Genomic DNA, 12,529 nt, shown 5'->3' with positions numbered 1-12,529 from the left:
AAAGTGATGGAAGCTGGGGAGAGGCGGAGAAGCTGCTCCACCCCCCAAGAAAGTGGGCAAGGGCTACAAAAGCACCAGGAGATCACAAAAGTCATACGCCTGAAATAGCTGCTGCTTTGCTTCTGCCCTCCTAATCTCATACAAAAATGTCTCTTGTGGCACACCCTTAACCGAAAACACAGGGAAGGGGATTATGGGAAACAGTCTGGCCTAACCAAATAGACACATTCCATCCTCTGTTAACTTGGCACACATGCACAGCTCTTTATATCACATTTGATTTTCAAATGAAGACAATAAAAATGTTAGGCTTCTACTAAACGTAGTATACAACTAAAAATACACTACCCATGTTTCCAAAAGAGGCTAAGATCTTTCTGTCTTTGGGTGATGGTCATTCTTTCTTGATTTTATTCATACTCTACTTTGATATAATTTAAATACTGACATGATAGGAGAATAAGAGAGGGAAGGAAACAAGTTCTCTCTCTCTCTCTCTCTCTGTGTGTGTGTGTACATTCCTATAAAAACATGGAAGAAATACTCGTAACTGACTTGGCCCTTGTTTCTACAACTGGTCATATGGTCATAGTGGTGTATGCTACCCAGTCCCCATCCCTCTGCCCTCAGCAAGCACCTCAACTGGTTGTAGTTCCTTTGGTGACCCCAACCATTACACCAGAAGGGTCTTGAATGGAATGGGGTTGTTATCATAAAAAGACATACATAAGGATACAGAGGCCACTCCCCCCCACCCCAGGAAGGGACCAAAAGTCAAAACCTGAACATGCACAAAACATAGCTTCAAAATGTATAAAGCAAAAACTGTCATCACCAAACATAGAAAAAGTTTTAATAGTGCCTCTGTAGTAGAGTCTAAATTACATGTCTCAGAAGCTGACAGAATAAACAGACAAAGAAGTAATAAGGATATACAAGATCAGAAACAAAATATTAGCAAATTTGACCTTGGAAACACTGCCTCTACCAATGACAGGATACACATTATGTGGTTCTATTTATATAAAGTTCAAGTGATGTCAAAGTAATGTATGGTATTCAGAGTCAGAGTAACGGTGACCACCTCAAGGACCAGTGACTGGAAAGGGGCTTGAAGCGTTGTCTTGGGTGTGTTAATTAATTCTCTGTTGATCTAGGGGCTGACATCCTAGGGTGCTCACTTTGTGAACAGTCATTAGGGTGCTCACAGACAAGTGATTCTGTGCTATACTTCTATGAACATTTTTACACTAAGAGAAGGGGGACTCTTGGATTTGATAGGGTTGAGTGTTGCTGCTCTACATGATCGATCTGACTCCTTGCTTCCTCTCTACCCCCACATTGAGCTCTCTTTTCTCTTAATCTCATCCGTGTTACAGCCACACGTATCTTCCTCACATGGCCAAATTCCTGCCACCAGAAGACACTTGTACCCGCTGTTCTCCTTGACCAGGAGATATTCTTGTTTCCTATTCACAGTTAATTCCCTTGTTTGTTCAAATGGCACCACCTCGGAGAAGACTTCTCCAGCCACCTAACTTAACCCTTCCCCAAGCAATCTGCTCTCTCCTTACTCCTTCCCAGCATTTATCCGTATGAGGATTTTCATTATGTATTTGTCTGTTATTACTCTTTCTCACTAGAGTGTAAATTCTGTGTGGCATGTGTTGCCCAGTTAACTTGATTAAGAAAGAATTTTGTTGAGTCTTTAGAATTTCCATAAGCTTTTTATATCTTGGTGCATTGTCAGATTTTGTAAATGTTCCATGTGAGCTTGAAAATGTGATTTTCCATGATTATAAATTACTCTACAATGTTCACCTTGAATTTATTACTCATGTTATTTAAATATTCCATTTCTGGGGGCCTGCGCTGTGGCTCACTTGGTTAATCCTCCACCTGCGGTGCCAGCATCCCATATGGGTGCTGGGTTCTAGTCCCAGCTGCTCCTCTTCCAGTCCAGCTCTCTGCTGTGGCCCAGGAGGGCAGTAGAGGATGGTCCAAGTGCTTGGGCGCCTGCACCCGCATGGGAGACCAGGAGGAAGCACCTGGCTCCTGGCTTCAGATCGGTGTAACTCCAGCCATAGCAGCCATTTGGGGGGTGAACTAACAGGAAGAAGACCTTTCTCTCTCTCTCTCTCATTCTGTCAAATAAATTAAAAAATATTCCATTTCTTTGCTTATTTTCTGAGCTTGATCTGATTATATGAGTGAATTAAAATCTTCAAGTACAACAGTTGACTTCTCCCTGTAATTGCTTTAATATTTTGTTTCTATACTTGTAAGGTCTATCAGTATACATGTATGTTCTTGATCTATTATTATTATTTTTTAAATATTTATTTATTTATTTGAGTTACAGAGAGAGAGGAGAGGCAGAGAGGTCTTCCATCCGATAGTTCACTCCCCAGTTGGCCACAATGGACAGAGCTGCGATGATCCGAAGCCAGGAGCCAGGAGCTTCTTCCGTGTCTCCCATGTGGGTGCAGGGGCCCCAGGACTTGGGCCATCTTCCACTGCTTTCCCTAGCAGAGAGCTGGAACGGAAGTGGAGCAGCCGGGTCTTGAACCGGCACCCATATGGCATGCTGGCGCTTCAGGCCAGGGCATTAACCCACTGCGCCATAACGGCGGCCCCTGATCTATTAATATTTCATCAGTATGTGATACTCATCTTTATCCCTTGGATGTTTTTCATCTTCATTTCTATTTCATCTAATATAATTGCTAACCTGGTTTTTCTTTAATTCATATTTTTCTGGTATATATTTTTCTATTCTTTTACTTTAGCCTTTCTCTTCCCTTTTAAATGTATCTTTTTTAGAAAATATTGTGCTATTTAAAACTCCAAACTATGTATCTCTATCTTTTAATTGATGAGTTAAATCCATTTACATTTATTATAGGAAGATCCATTTCATGCTTTCAATTTTCCATTATTCTTTAAAGTAAACTTTTTCTTCTCTCCTACATTTCATTGGAGCAAGCAAGTTGTTTGAACAGAATTTGAAAGGCATACTATTTTTATTTTTCTGGTGGTTACCCAAAATTGAACACTAAATTTCCCAATTTTCTTTCCTAGCCATTAGGCATGGTTATAGAAATTCTGGTCAATGAACTGTAAATAAAAATGTGGCACTTTCAGCAGGGATCTGTTAGGCAAGGGAAGGTAATCCTTTCCCTAGCTTCATCCCTTACTGCCTGAAAATTGGTACCTGAAGTGCCAGCACCTCTGTGGGACCATGAAGTGATCCTGAGTGTGACAGCACTGGACGGTGGCGCAGAAAGTTATGAGCATGGCGACTCTGTGAAATCATAGTAACCCTGGCGGCCTATCAGCAACCTTATTTTCCTTGACAATGAAGGGAACTTCTTAAAGCCACAGTTTTTGGGGATTTTTCTGACATTACGTACTAGAACCTAATAGGCCCTGCTCATTTCACTTCCTGCATTATAATTTTCCAGGCTATGGGGCATGGCAGCCCCATACCCAGGTTGTGGCGTCTGGCCTTCCCCTATAGATTTCTTCCACTCTAGCTTCTACACACAATGGGTTTTCTCAAAAGTAGAGCCTCAGATAGTGAAAGACTTGACTCCAAGGAGGTTACTTCAAATCTCGGACTATGAGGAAGTGGGGCGAGTGAGCAGGGAGGAGGAAGAGCCTAAGAGGATGCTGAGCTCACCACTGTGGGCAACGGCCTTTGGTCACACGCAGGCCTCCTGAGACTTGTGCAGAACACTTCCCAGAACTGCTTCCCAGAACCTCCCACCAGGACGGGGCGCTACAGTATTTATCCACCAGATCCCACCCTCTTACCAGCTAAAAGTTGTCCCTGTGGATGCTAACTCCACTTGTGCCTTTGGAAGAAGCAGAGCCTTCCACATACAGAATTCTCAGCAGTGGAAGTTCTGAAAAAGGCAGCCTGGGACTGAGGTGAGTCACTGTCACCATGAGGTTAGCCTGATCTTGCACAGAACTATACATGGTGTAATCGGAAGTGAACCAAGGAGCTGGTGCTGCGGCATAGCAGGTAACGCCACTACCAGTGATGCTGGCATCCCGTATGGATGCCGGTTCATGTCCTGGCTGCTCCACTCCCTATCCAGCTCCCTGCTAATGGCCTGGGAAAAGCAGCAGAAGATGGTCCCAGAGTGCAAGACCTGGGTGAGGCTCCTGGCTTCGGCATTGTGGCCTTCTGGAGAGTGAACCAGTGAATGGAAGATCTCTCTCTCTCCCTCTCTCTCTCTATCTCTCCCTCTCTCTCTCTTTCAAAATAAATTTTAAAATCTAAAAAAAAAAAAAAAAAAAGAAAAAAGAAAACCAAGGAAATATGACAAAGGACACTAGAGTTCATGGTTTTTATGTAAGGTTCAGAGATCCCTCCGTTTCTCTCTTGTTTCTGTGGAACCTACAGAATAGAGTCCAGGAGAGAGAGCCTGTAGCCCATGCTAATTCATTGTCATATCTTGCAAGAATCAATCTTGCAAAGTTTGAAATTCACTTCTTAACGGTATGTTATCCTGTCTCTGACTGCTGTTTTTAAATGGACTCCTCTTCCATTTCCCAGGCCTTAAACACAGGGGCCCTCAAGTTTGCATCTGTTCTATATTCTTACTGCATCATCTCACTGAACTACCTCATTTATTCTTTTATCTCACTTGCCATCCTCAAGAGATGATTCTCAGATCTTTATGGCCAGCCCAGATCTCTCCTGACTTCCGAATCCAAACTTAGCACTCTCCACTAGAGCTCCTCATAGGTGGAATTGCACAGAAGATCAACTGGAACACAATGTCAAATCCACCTGTCTTTCTACATCTCCATATTCCCCATCTCAATCAATGGCACCTTCACCTAACTTCATCCAAGCCAGAAAGCCCAGCAACATCGTGGACTTGTCCTTTCCCTGCACACGTTGGATCTCACCTCATCTCTCAGATCTACCATCATGTCCCAGTCCTACAGCTAAGAACTCTTACAGTCTCTTGCCCAAACTTTACAAAAGCATCAGAAATGGTTTCCTGCCTCTAGCTTCTTCCCTTGCCAAGCAAGCTTTGGGTTACACCAGCACACAGTGTAGTCCAGGGGTTTTACAAGGTTTGTGATGAAAGCTTCTGTCCCCCCTCCCGACTCCTAATTTCCTACTCCACACAGGCAACCTCTTTCAACATTTTGAGAGGGCTTTTATTTACTTCTTTTGTTTAAATAATATGATGCTATTCCTTGATATTTCTGTTAGACATTATCTAATGTCTCCCAATACAGATAATGAGGATTTAGCTTTCTTACATACAGACACACACACATCTCGCCACCATCATCATACATCCATCCTTTCATCTTCCCAACAGAGCAATATCATAGTCTTAATTAGATCAATGTTCAGTGTTTATCTTATGATTACATAAATTATATTTATAGGTGAGCCACATACACCATGATTACTAGTTCCTACATTTATTTTTCTTAGTGCTAATAATGATCTAGGTTTTTTTTTTTTTTCCTTTGCTTAGTTTTCTTTGTGTCTATCACTAATTTAACATCAGACTTTCCTTGTTGGGAAGATCTGCTCAAACGCGGGTTTGTCAATTTTATCTTGAGAAAACCTCTCCTTGAGCCGGCGCCGTGGCTCAATAGGCTAATCCTCCACCTTGCGGCGCCGGCACACCGGGTTCTAGTCCCGGTCGGGGCGCCGGATTCTGTCCCGGTTGCCCCTCTTCCAGGCCAGCTCTCTGCTATGGCCAGGGAGTGCAGTGGAGGATGGCCCAGGTGCTTGGGCCCTGCACCCCATGGGAGACCAGGAAAAGCACCTGGCTCCTGGCTCCTGCCATCGGATCAGCGCGGTGCGCCGGCTGCAGCGGCGGCCATTGGAGGGTGAACCAACAGCAAAGGAAGACCTTTCTCTCTGTCTCTCTCTGTCCACTCTGCCTGTCAAAAAAAAAAAAAAAAAAAAAAAAAAAAAAAAAAAAAAGAAAACAAAAAAAAAGAAAACCTCTCCTGGAGCAACTGACTTCTCTACGGACTGGATGGCTGCTCCATAGCTTGTTGACACCCTGCGGTTCTGCTTCATCCTGTGCTGGCACTGTTATCTGTATCTTACCTTCTCTTTGGTTTACTCTCTGAGTTTGGATGGAGCACGTCTTCTAGTAGTTTCCTGAGAAAGGGTGCAAGGTAGGAAAAATTTTTTAGTTTATTGAACATCCGAAATGATTTATTTTTATTTTATCCTTACACTTGATTGACTCTCATCTTAGTATAGAATTTTAGGTTGGGAATAATTTTACCCCAGAATTTTGCAGGCATTGCCTCAATGCCTTCTCACTTCCTGTGTTGTTGAAAAGTATAATGCACTAATTCTTGATTCTTGTAGAAACTTATTTTTGTTTCTTTGTCATTGGAAGTGTGGCAAGATCTTTCCTTGAACCCCATGTTCTGAAATTTTACAATAATGGGTACTAAAGTGAACTTTTTTCTCAATAGTTGTTCTGGTATTTAATAGGCTCTCTCAATCTGGAAACTCATCTTTTAAATCTGTAAAATTTTATCAGAGTATTCTTTTAATGACTTCCTCCCTCTATTGTCTCTAATTATTCAGGTGTTAGATCCCCTGGACTGACCTCTAATTTTTAAAATCTTATTTCCTCCAATGTTTATCGTTATATCACTTTTGTACTATATTTGGGGGACATTTTCAAGTTTGTTTTCCATCCTTTTTATTTAATGTTTTTAATTCTGTTATCATATTCTTGATTTCTAGGAGTTGCTTTTTTCTTTTCTAAATGCTCTTTAGGATTAGTACACTAGTGTTTTTCTATGGATGCAATATATTCTTTTCATTCCTGAGGATACTCATTAGTATCTTTCCATCTCTCCTTACCCATTCAATGCAAGAAACCCTGTTTTAAGCTTCCTCAAATTTGGCGACCCCTACACTGACAGATCTTCCTGAGAGAGGTGTGTATTAGTCAGCTTTCTGTTACTGTAACCCAAACACCTGAGAGGAGCGTCTTGGGAAGGAGGAAGTTTATTTCAGGTCACAGTTCAAATCCGGCACCATTAGTCTGGGATTTAGTGGAGGCAGCAATGGCAGAGCACAGGTGCAGAGCGACAGTCACGTGGTGAGCCAGGAAGCAGAGGGAGGACAGGTCAAATTCAGCTTCAATAACCCACTCTCGGAACTCTTGTCTCAGGGCACGCCCCCTGTGGTCTGCAGACCTGCCCCTAGGGTCACCTCTCAGACCTCTATCACCTCTATCACCTCCATCATTGTCATCGGATCTCTTCTCTTGGGCTACTCGGGTTCCAAAAAAGACCTCTGCTATCAACCTGTGTGGGTCAGTGTGATGCCTTTATCATGGGAGCCAAGAAGAGGATGAGGGTGTGCATGTGTGTCTCACCTTCCACAGTGTTTACTTTCATTTTATCCTCTTCCCCACTCTCCAATGCCACCCTCCCCCCCAGTACGCAACCCCTGTCAGTAATTAGTTTTTCTAACCTCCCACCAGGATCAGACGGGGTAGTCAGACAACCTTGTGGATGGGAAAAGGTAAGCTTTCAATCCATTCTGACATTTTTGGTCTCTTTTTACCTCTACTTCCAGAGCCAATGAGCAGTTCTGTGGGTGTACAAGGGTACTTCAGAAAGCTCACGGGAAAATGGAATTAAAAAATTAAGGATATGGGGGCTGGCATTGTGGTGTAACACATTAGGCAGTCACCTGTGACTCCAGCATCTCATATGAAAACCAGTTCATGCTCCACTTCCCATCCAGCTCTCTGCTAATGCACCTGGGAAAGCCGCAGAAGACAGCCCAAGTGATTGGGCCCCTGCACCCACGTGGGAGACCTAGAAGAAGCTCCTGGCTCCTGGCTTTGGCCTGGCCTAGCTCTGTCCGTTTGTGGCCATTTGGGGAGTAAACCAGCGGATGGAAGACTCACTCTCTCTCTCTTTCTATAACTCTGCCTCTCAAATAAATAAAAATAAATCATAAAAAAGGACATTTTGGTACAAAAAGTTTTTGAAGTTCATGCATGGGCAGAGGCTTAACCTGCTATGCCACAACGCTGGCCCTAGTTTTTTTCCTTAATATATGGTTTCCATGAACTCTTGGAAAACTCCCTCCTCATGTATATGATTTCAAAAACTTTGGCACCAAAAACTATCTTTTAGTTCCATTTTTGCACAGACTTTTTGAAGTACCTTCCTATCAATATATTGCTTTGATTCCTGGTTTTCTTCCTTGTTGTCTTAGGAATGAGCTTTTTTGGGTCAGCCACATCACTTAATCTTCTATTCTCAAGGCTCTGTGTCTGTTACCTCCTCTACCAATTTATTCGTTCTTTTTGGTTTATATGCTGAACAAAATTTACTGCCATCTTGTTGGTTTTGGGTGGAGAATGCTGCTAACTTCATGTGTTCAGCCCACATGTTTACCCAGAAGTCTGTCTAACTTTGGAAACAGGTACCATCTAACCCCACTTCTATTTTCTGTCTTCTCAACTCCATTCCAATTGGGCTTCTGTTTTCTAAGGTGTTCTGTGTCTTCACTAGTTAAATTTCATTTTATTTATTTATTTTTTCAAAGACATATCCATCCATTTGAAAGGCAAAGTTACAGAGAAAGGGAGAGAGGTCTTCCATCTGCTGGCTCACTCCCCAGATGGCTGCAATGGCTGGAGCTGCGCTGATCTGAAGCCAGGAGCCAGGAGCCTCCTCCGGGTCTCCCACGTGGGTTCAAGAGTCTTAAGCCATCTTCCACTGCTCTCCCAGGCCACAGCAGACAGCTGGATTGGAAATGGAGCAGCTGGGACTTTAACCAGCGCCCATGTGGGATGCCCGCACTGCAGGCGGCGGCCCTACCTGCTATGCCACAGTGCCGGCTCCAAATTTCATTTTAGAAAACAATCTGTGGGGCCAGCGCTGTGGTGTAGCAGGTAAAGCCGCCGCCTCCAGTGCTGGCATCCCATGTGGGCACTGGTTCAAGTCCCAGCTGCTCCACTTCCCGTCCAGCTCTCTGCTATGACCTGGGAAAGCAGTGGAAGATGGCCCAGGTCCTTGGGCCCCTGCACCCACGTGAGAGACCCAAAGGAAGCTCCTAGCTCCTGGCTTCAGAGCGGCACAGCTCCAGCCCTTCTGGCCAATTGGAGAGTGAACCAGCAGATGTAAGACCTCTCTCTCTCTCTCTCTCTCTCTCTCTCTAACTCACCTTCTCTGTGTAACTCTTTCAAATAAATAAATAAATCTTTTAAAAAAAGAAAATCTAACAAACTCATTCACTCTGAGGTTTAATGAATAATAGTTTAATATGTGATCTCTCCCAATATTAATTTTAACAGAAACTAAATTTCTTATTTGCTTAAGCCAGAGGAATAAAGTTCTAATTGAGGAGTTCAGGTTCCTACACCTAAGTGTTTTAGAAACTAGGAGGAGCCTTCTTGTGTTTTCTCAAATCACAGCTTACTGAGCTGGGTACAAGTATACCCATGTATTAGCTGATGATGGTGTTAGCGTCACTACAGGATTCTAGGGTGAGAATAGGACATAGAAATATCTCTTCAGTTATAATTCCAGTCCAATACATGTGTCCAGGAACCCAGATATCAAGTAAATGAATCATCATTCTGAATATTGATATTTATCTAGAACAAAATATGTATTTTATTGTGTCTGTACTAAGTATACAAAGATACGCATCGTCAAACACAAACAGCTCTCAGCCTGCTTTAAACAGACCTCCTCATACAATTAGTGGTTGTAAGGTACTATGAAAATACAAAATGCACAACAATTAGTCCGGGAGAATAATTATTGTTAACAATACGGCTAACCATCTTGAGCTATGTGAATAATAATAAAGAACACTATATGTGCTCCTGGTCGAGGCAGAAAGAGTGATCCAAGATTTTGTAAGGAACACATTGCAATTGTTAGCAAGTAATAGAGGATGCCCCCAGCACCTGAGGGGGGTGGGTGGTACACAGGAGATGAAGGTCAAAGTCACTGGCCATGGAGCACAGTGGGGATGCTGTGGGGAGCAAAGAAGGCCAGACTAGTTACAGGCCTCTAAAAATCTTGATTTCTGGCCTTAGGATTTTGGTAAACACTGTTCTGAACAGCAAGAATGCAGCAACACATGCCCGCACATCTCTTTCTATGGGTGGATACTAATTTTCCCCTCGCGCGGTAGGAGCCATTACCCACATGCGTTTTCATCGCTGGTTGTGCACAAACTTACCCCACCTCATCTCATCAAGAGCTTAGTGGTCCTTTCGGTAAAACACCAACTCCCGCATGAAGCAAACACAACGTTCTCCAGTTGTTTCAACCTAAGAGACCAGCTACCCGTGCTTCTGCAAGGCCCGACCACGAACACTGTTGCATACTTTTTCAAAACTAGCCTCCACCTCGGGCGCTGCATGGTAGCTCCACGTAGCTGTCCCAGGCATTTGGTAGAAATTCCTCCTGACTCTGCCTGGTGTTTCCCACCACCCTCTGACACCCTGATAGAAAATGCTTCACTGAACCGTGGCACCTGACTATGAGCCACGAACGAAACCCTTACGTCGGATTACTCCACCGACCATAGTACCATTTGCCCATCAGGGACTTCCTGTTTTAACGTTTTTCAGTGATAACATCCTAGGGTTAGCCAAGCCATGTCGCCACGCTCCTGAGTTGATTTCTTCACGTTTTTGCTTTAAGAATACCGTGAGGGGAAAAAAAAATTAAAAAAGAAAAAACAGGTTGTTTCTTTGCCCATCTCTCAAACCTGTCCTTAGCAGACCCTGCCTCTGGCACACACATGCTGAACGTCACACACACACACACATGCTGAACGTCACACACACACACACACACACACGCGCGCGCGCGCGCGCATGGCTGCGGTTCCTACAAAATCAGCACCGCACTCCCCCGGGAGACACAAAACTGTCACAACGACCGCTGTAAACATGGAGGAGTGCAGGGGTCCCCGAGCCTCGAAGCCCAGCGAAGGGCGGCGGCGGCGGCCGCGGGCCGGACCTCGCCTCGGGCAGGCCCACCGGGTCCCGCCGGGTCCGGCCCGGCCGCGGCCTCCGCGCCCCCCCGCCCTCCGGCAGGGCAGGGCCTGGCGGGGCCTCCCCGGGCCGCGGCGGCGCCCCCTGCAGGCCGCGGCGGGCAGAGCGGGCGGAAGGAACCCGGGCCGGGCTGCCACGGTGTCCAAGCCGAGCCGCGCCGCCGCCGCCGCCGCCACCGCCACCGCCGCCGCCACCGCCGGAGCTCCGCGGAGCCAGAGTCCGCGCCGGCCGCCCTCGTCGCCGCCCGCCGCGCCCCGGCGCCCACCGGAGCCGCCGCGCCGTCCGCGCACACCTGAGGCGGCCGGCTCGGGCCCTGCCTCGGCCCCTCTGCTCGTCCTTCCCGCCCCGCACCGGCCTTCACTCTGGAGCGGCCCCGGCAGCCGCAGCAGGGGCGGCGGCGGCGGATCGAGGAGCTCTCCAGGTCATCCCGGGAGAGGCTGCTGCAGTCCCGGGACAGGATGTTCTCCAAGTTCACCTCCATCCTGCAGCACGCCGTGGAGGCGGTAAGGCCGCGGGCTGCGGGCGCACGGCAGGCCGGGGATGGCGGCGGCCTACGTTCACTGCCGGCCCCGCGGACGGACGAGGGCCCGGAGGGCGCCCCGGGACGCGGCCGGGTGCTCCGGGGCGCCGGGGCCTGGGCCGGGCTCTGAGCCGGCCCCCGCCTCCCCTCGCCGCCGTGGGTGGGCGGGGGCGTCCGGGGCGGGCCGGGCGTCCGGCGGGGCGCGGGGGCCAACTGGGTCCCCAGAGGTGGACCGGGGGGTCGGGGCGCACCTGGCGGGGCCACAGGGGCTCCCTGACCGTTAGCGCTCTCCGGGAAACAGGGGTCAGCCTTGAGCCAGACAAAAGGAGCGCCCCGGGGCGCCTGGGCCGGTTGGGTCGGGTTTGGGGGTCCGCGGGGTGAGCGCGCTGGCCGGGTCCTCGCCGGCGGCCCAGCTCGCCCGGACCCCGTGGATCGATCTGCAGCCGGAGTTTGGGGGTCCGGGCGCGTTTGCTCTGAGAGCCGCCCAGCTCGGACCATCTGTTTCCTTTCTGGTCCAGAGCGCTTCCTGGCCCCTCTGGGTCCATCCTGCAATTGTGCGCTCCTCGGAGGGTGGTAGCAGAGACACACATTTTCCAGGGAACGGGGAAACCGGAGTGTGCCTGGCCGCTGTTTTCATAATCAAAGGGCTACGTCGCGCTGCTTGTTTACTTTGCCCAAGTTCAAACATGCCTACTGTGAAGAAACGACCACTTTGCTCATTTAAAACAATGGCACTCTCTACGCTTGGGTTGTGCCATGGAGCACTTTAAATCCATAAAAATGGCAAAGATTGATAACCTAATTTTCTGGCTACGGAATAAAAATAAAAATTTTTGACTTCAGTAATGAAAACAAAACTCGAGTACAGTTGTTATTTAAGATATAGGGGAAATGTTAAGACATTTAACCACAGGACAAGCTCTTAGGAAAACAAGTCGAGAAAGACAGTGTT

The 12,529-nt window shown here is 46.9% G+C and overlaps 1 protein-coding gene across 2 annotated transcripts in view; it reads left to right on the top strand.

Annotated features, from left to right (window-relative positions):
* The first annotated feature begins 11,369 nt into the window (after positions 1-11,369).
* Positions 11,370-12,529, top strand: part of FHIP2A (FHF complex subunit HOOK interacting protein 2A) — a 40,606-nt gene continuing 39,446 nt past the window's right edge. For both annotated transcript variants that reach the window (XR_011382209.2, XM_051823682.3), the window contains exon 1: positions 11,370-11,560. Coding sequence is in view for 1 of the 2 variants with exons in the window: in XM_051823682.3 (XP_051679642.2) it covers positions 11,516-11,560 (45 nt within the window). In the remaining variant the exon portion in view is untranslated. The remainder of the gene's footprint in view (positions 11,561-12,529) is intronic.

Source organism: Oryctolagus cuniculus, chromosome 15 (assembly GCF_051225735.1).
Source record: "Oryctolagus cuniculus isolate XC-2025 breed Fujian yellow rabbit chromosome 15, ASM5122573v1, whole genome shotgun sequence".
NCBI classification, from domain to species: Eukaryota; Metazoa; Chordata; class Mammalia; order Lagomorpha; family Leporidae; genus Oryctolagus; species Oryctolagus cuniculus.
The sequence above is the reverse complement of the archived record's forward strand: the minus strand, read 5'-3'. Positions and strand labels throughout refer to the sequence as shown.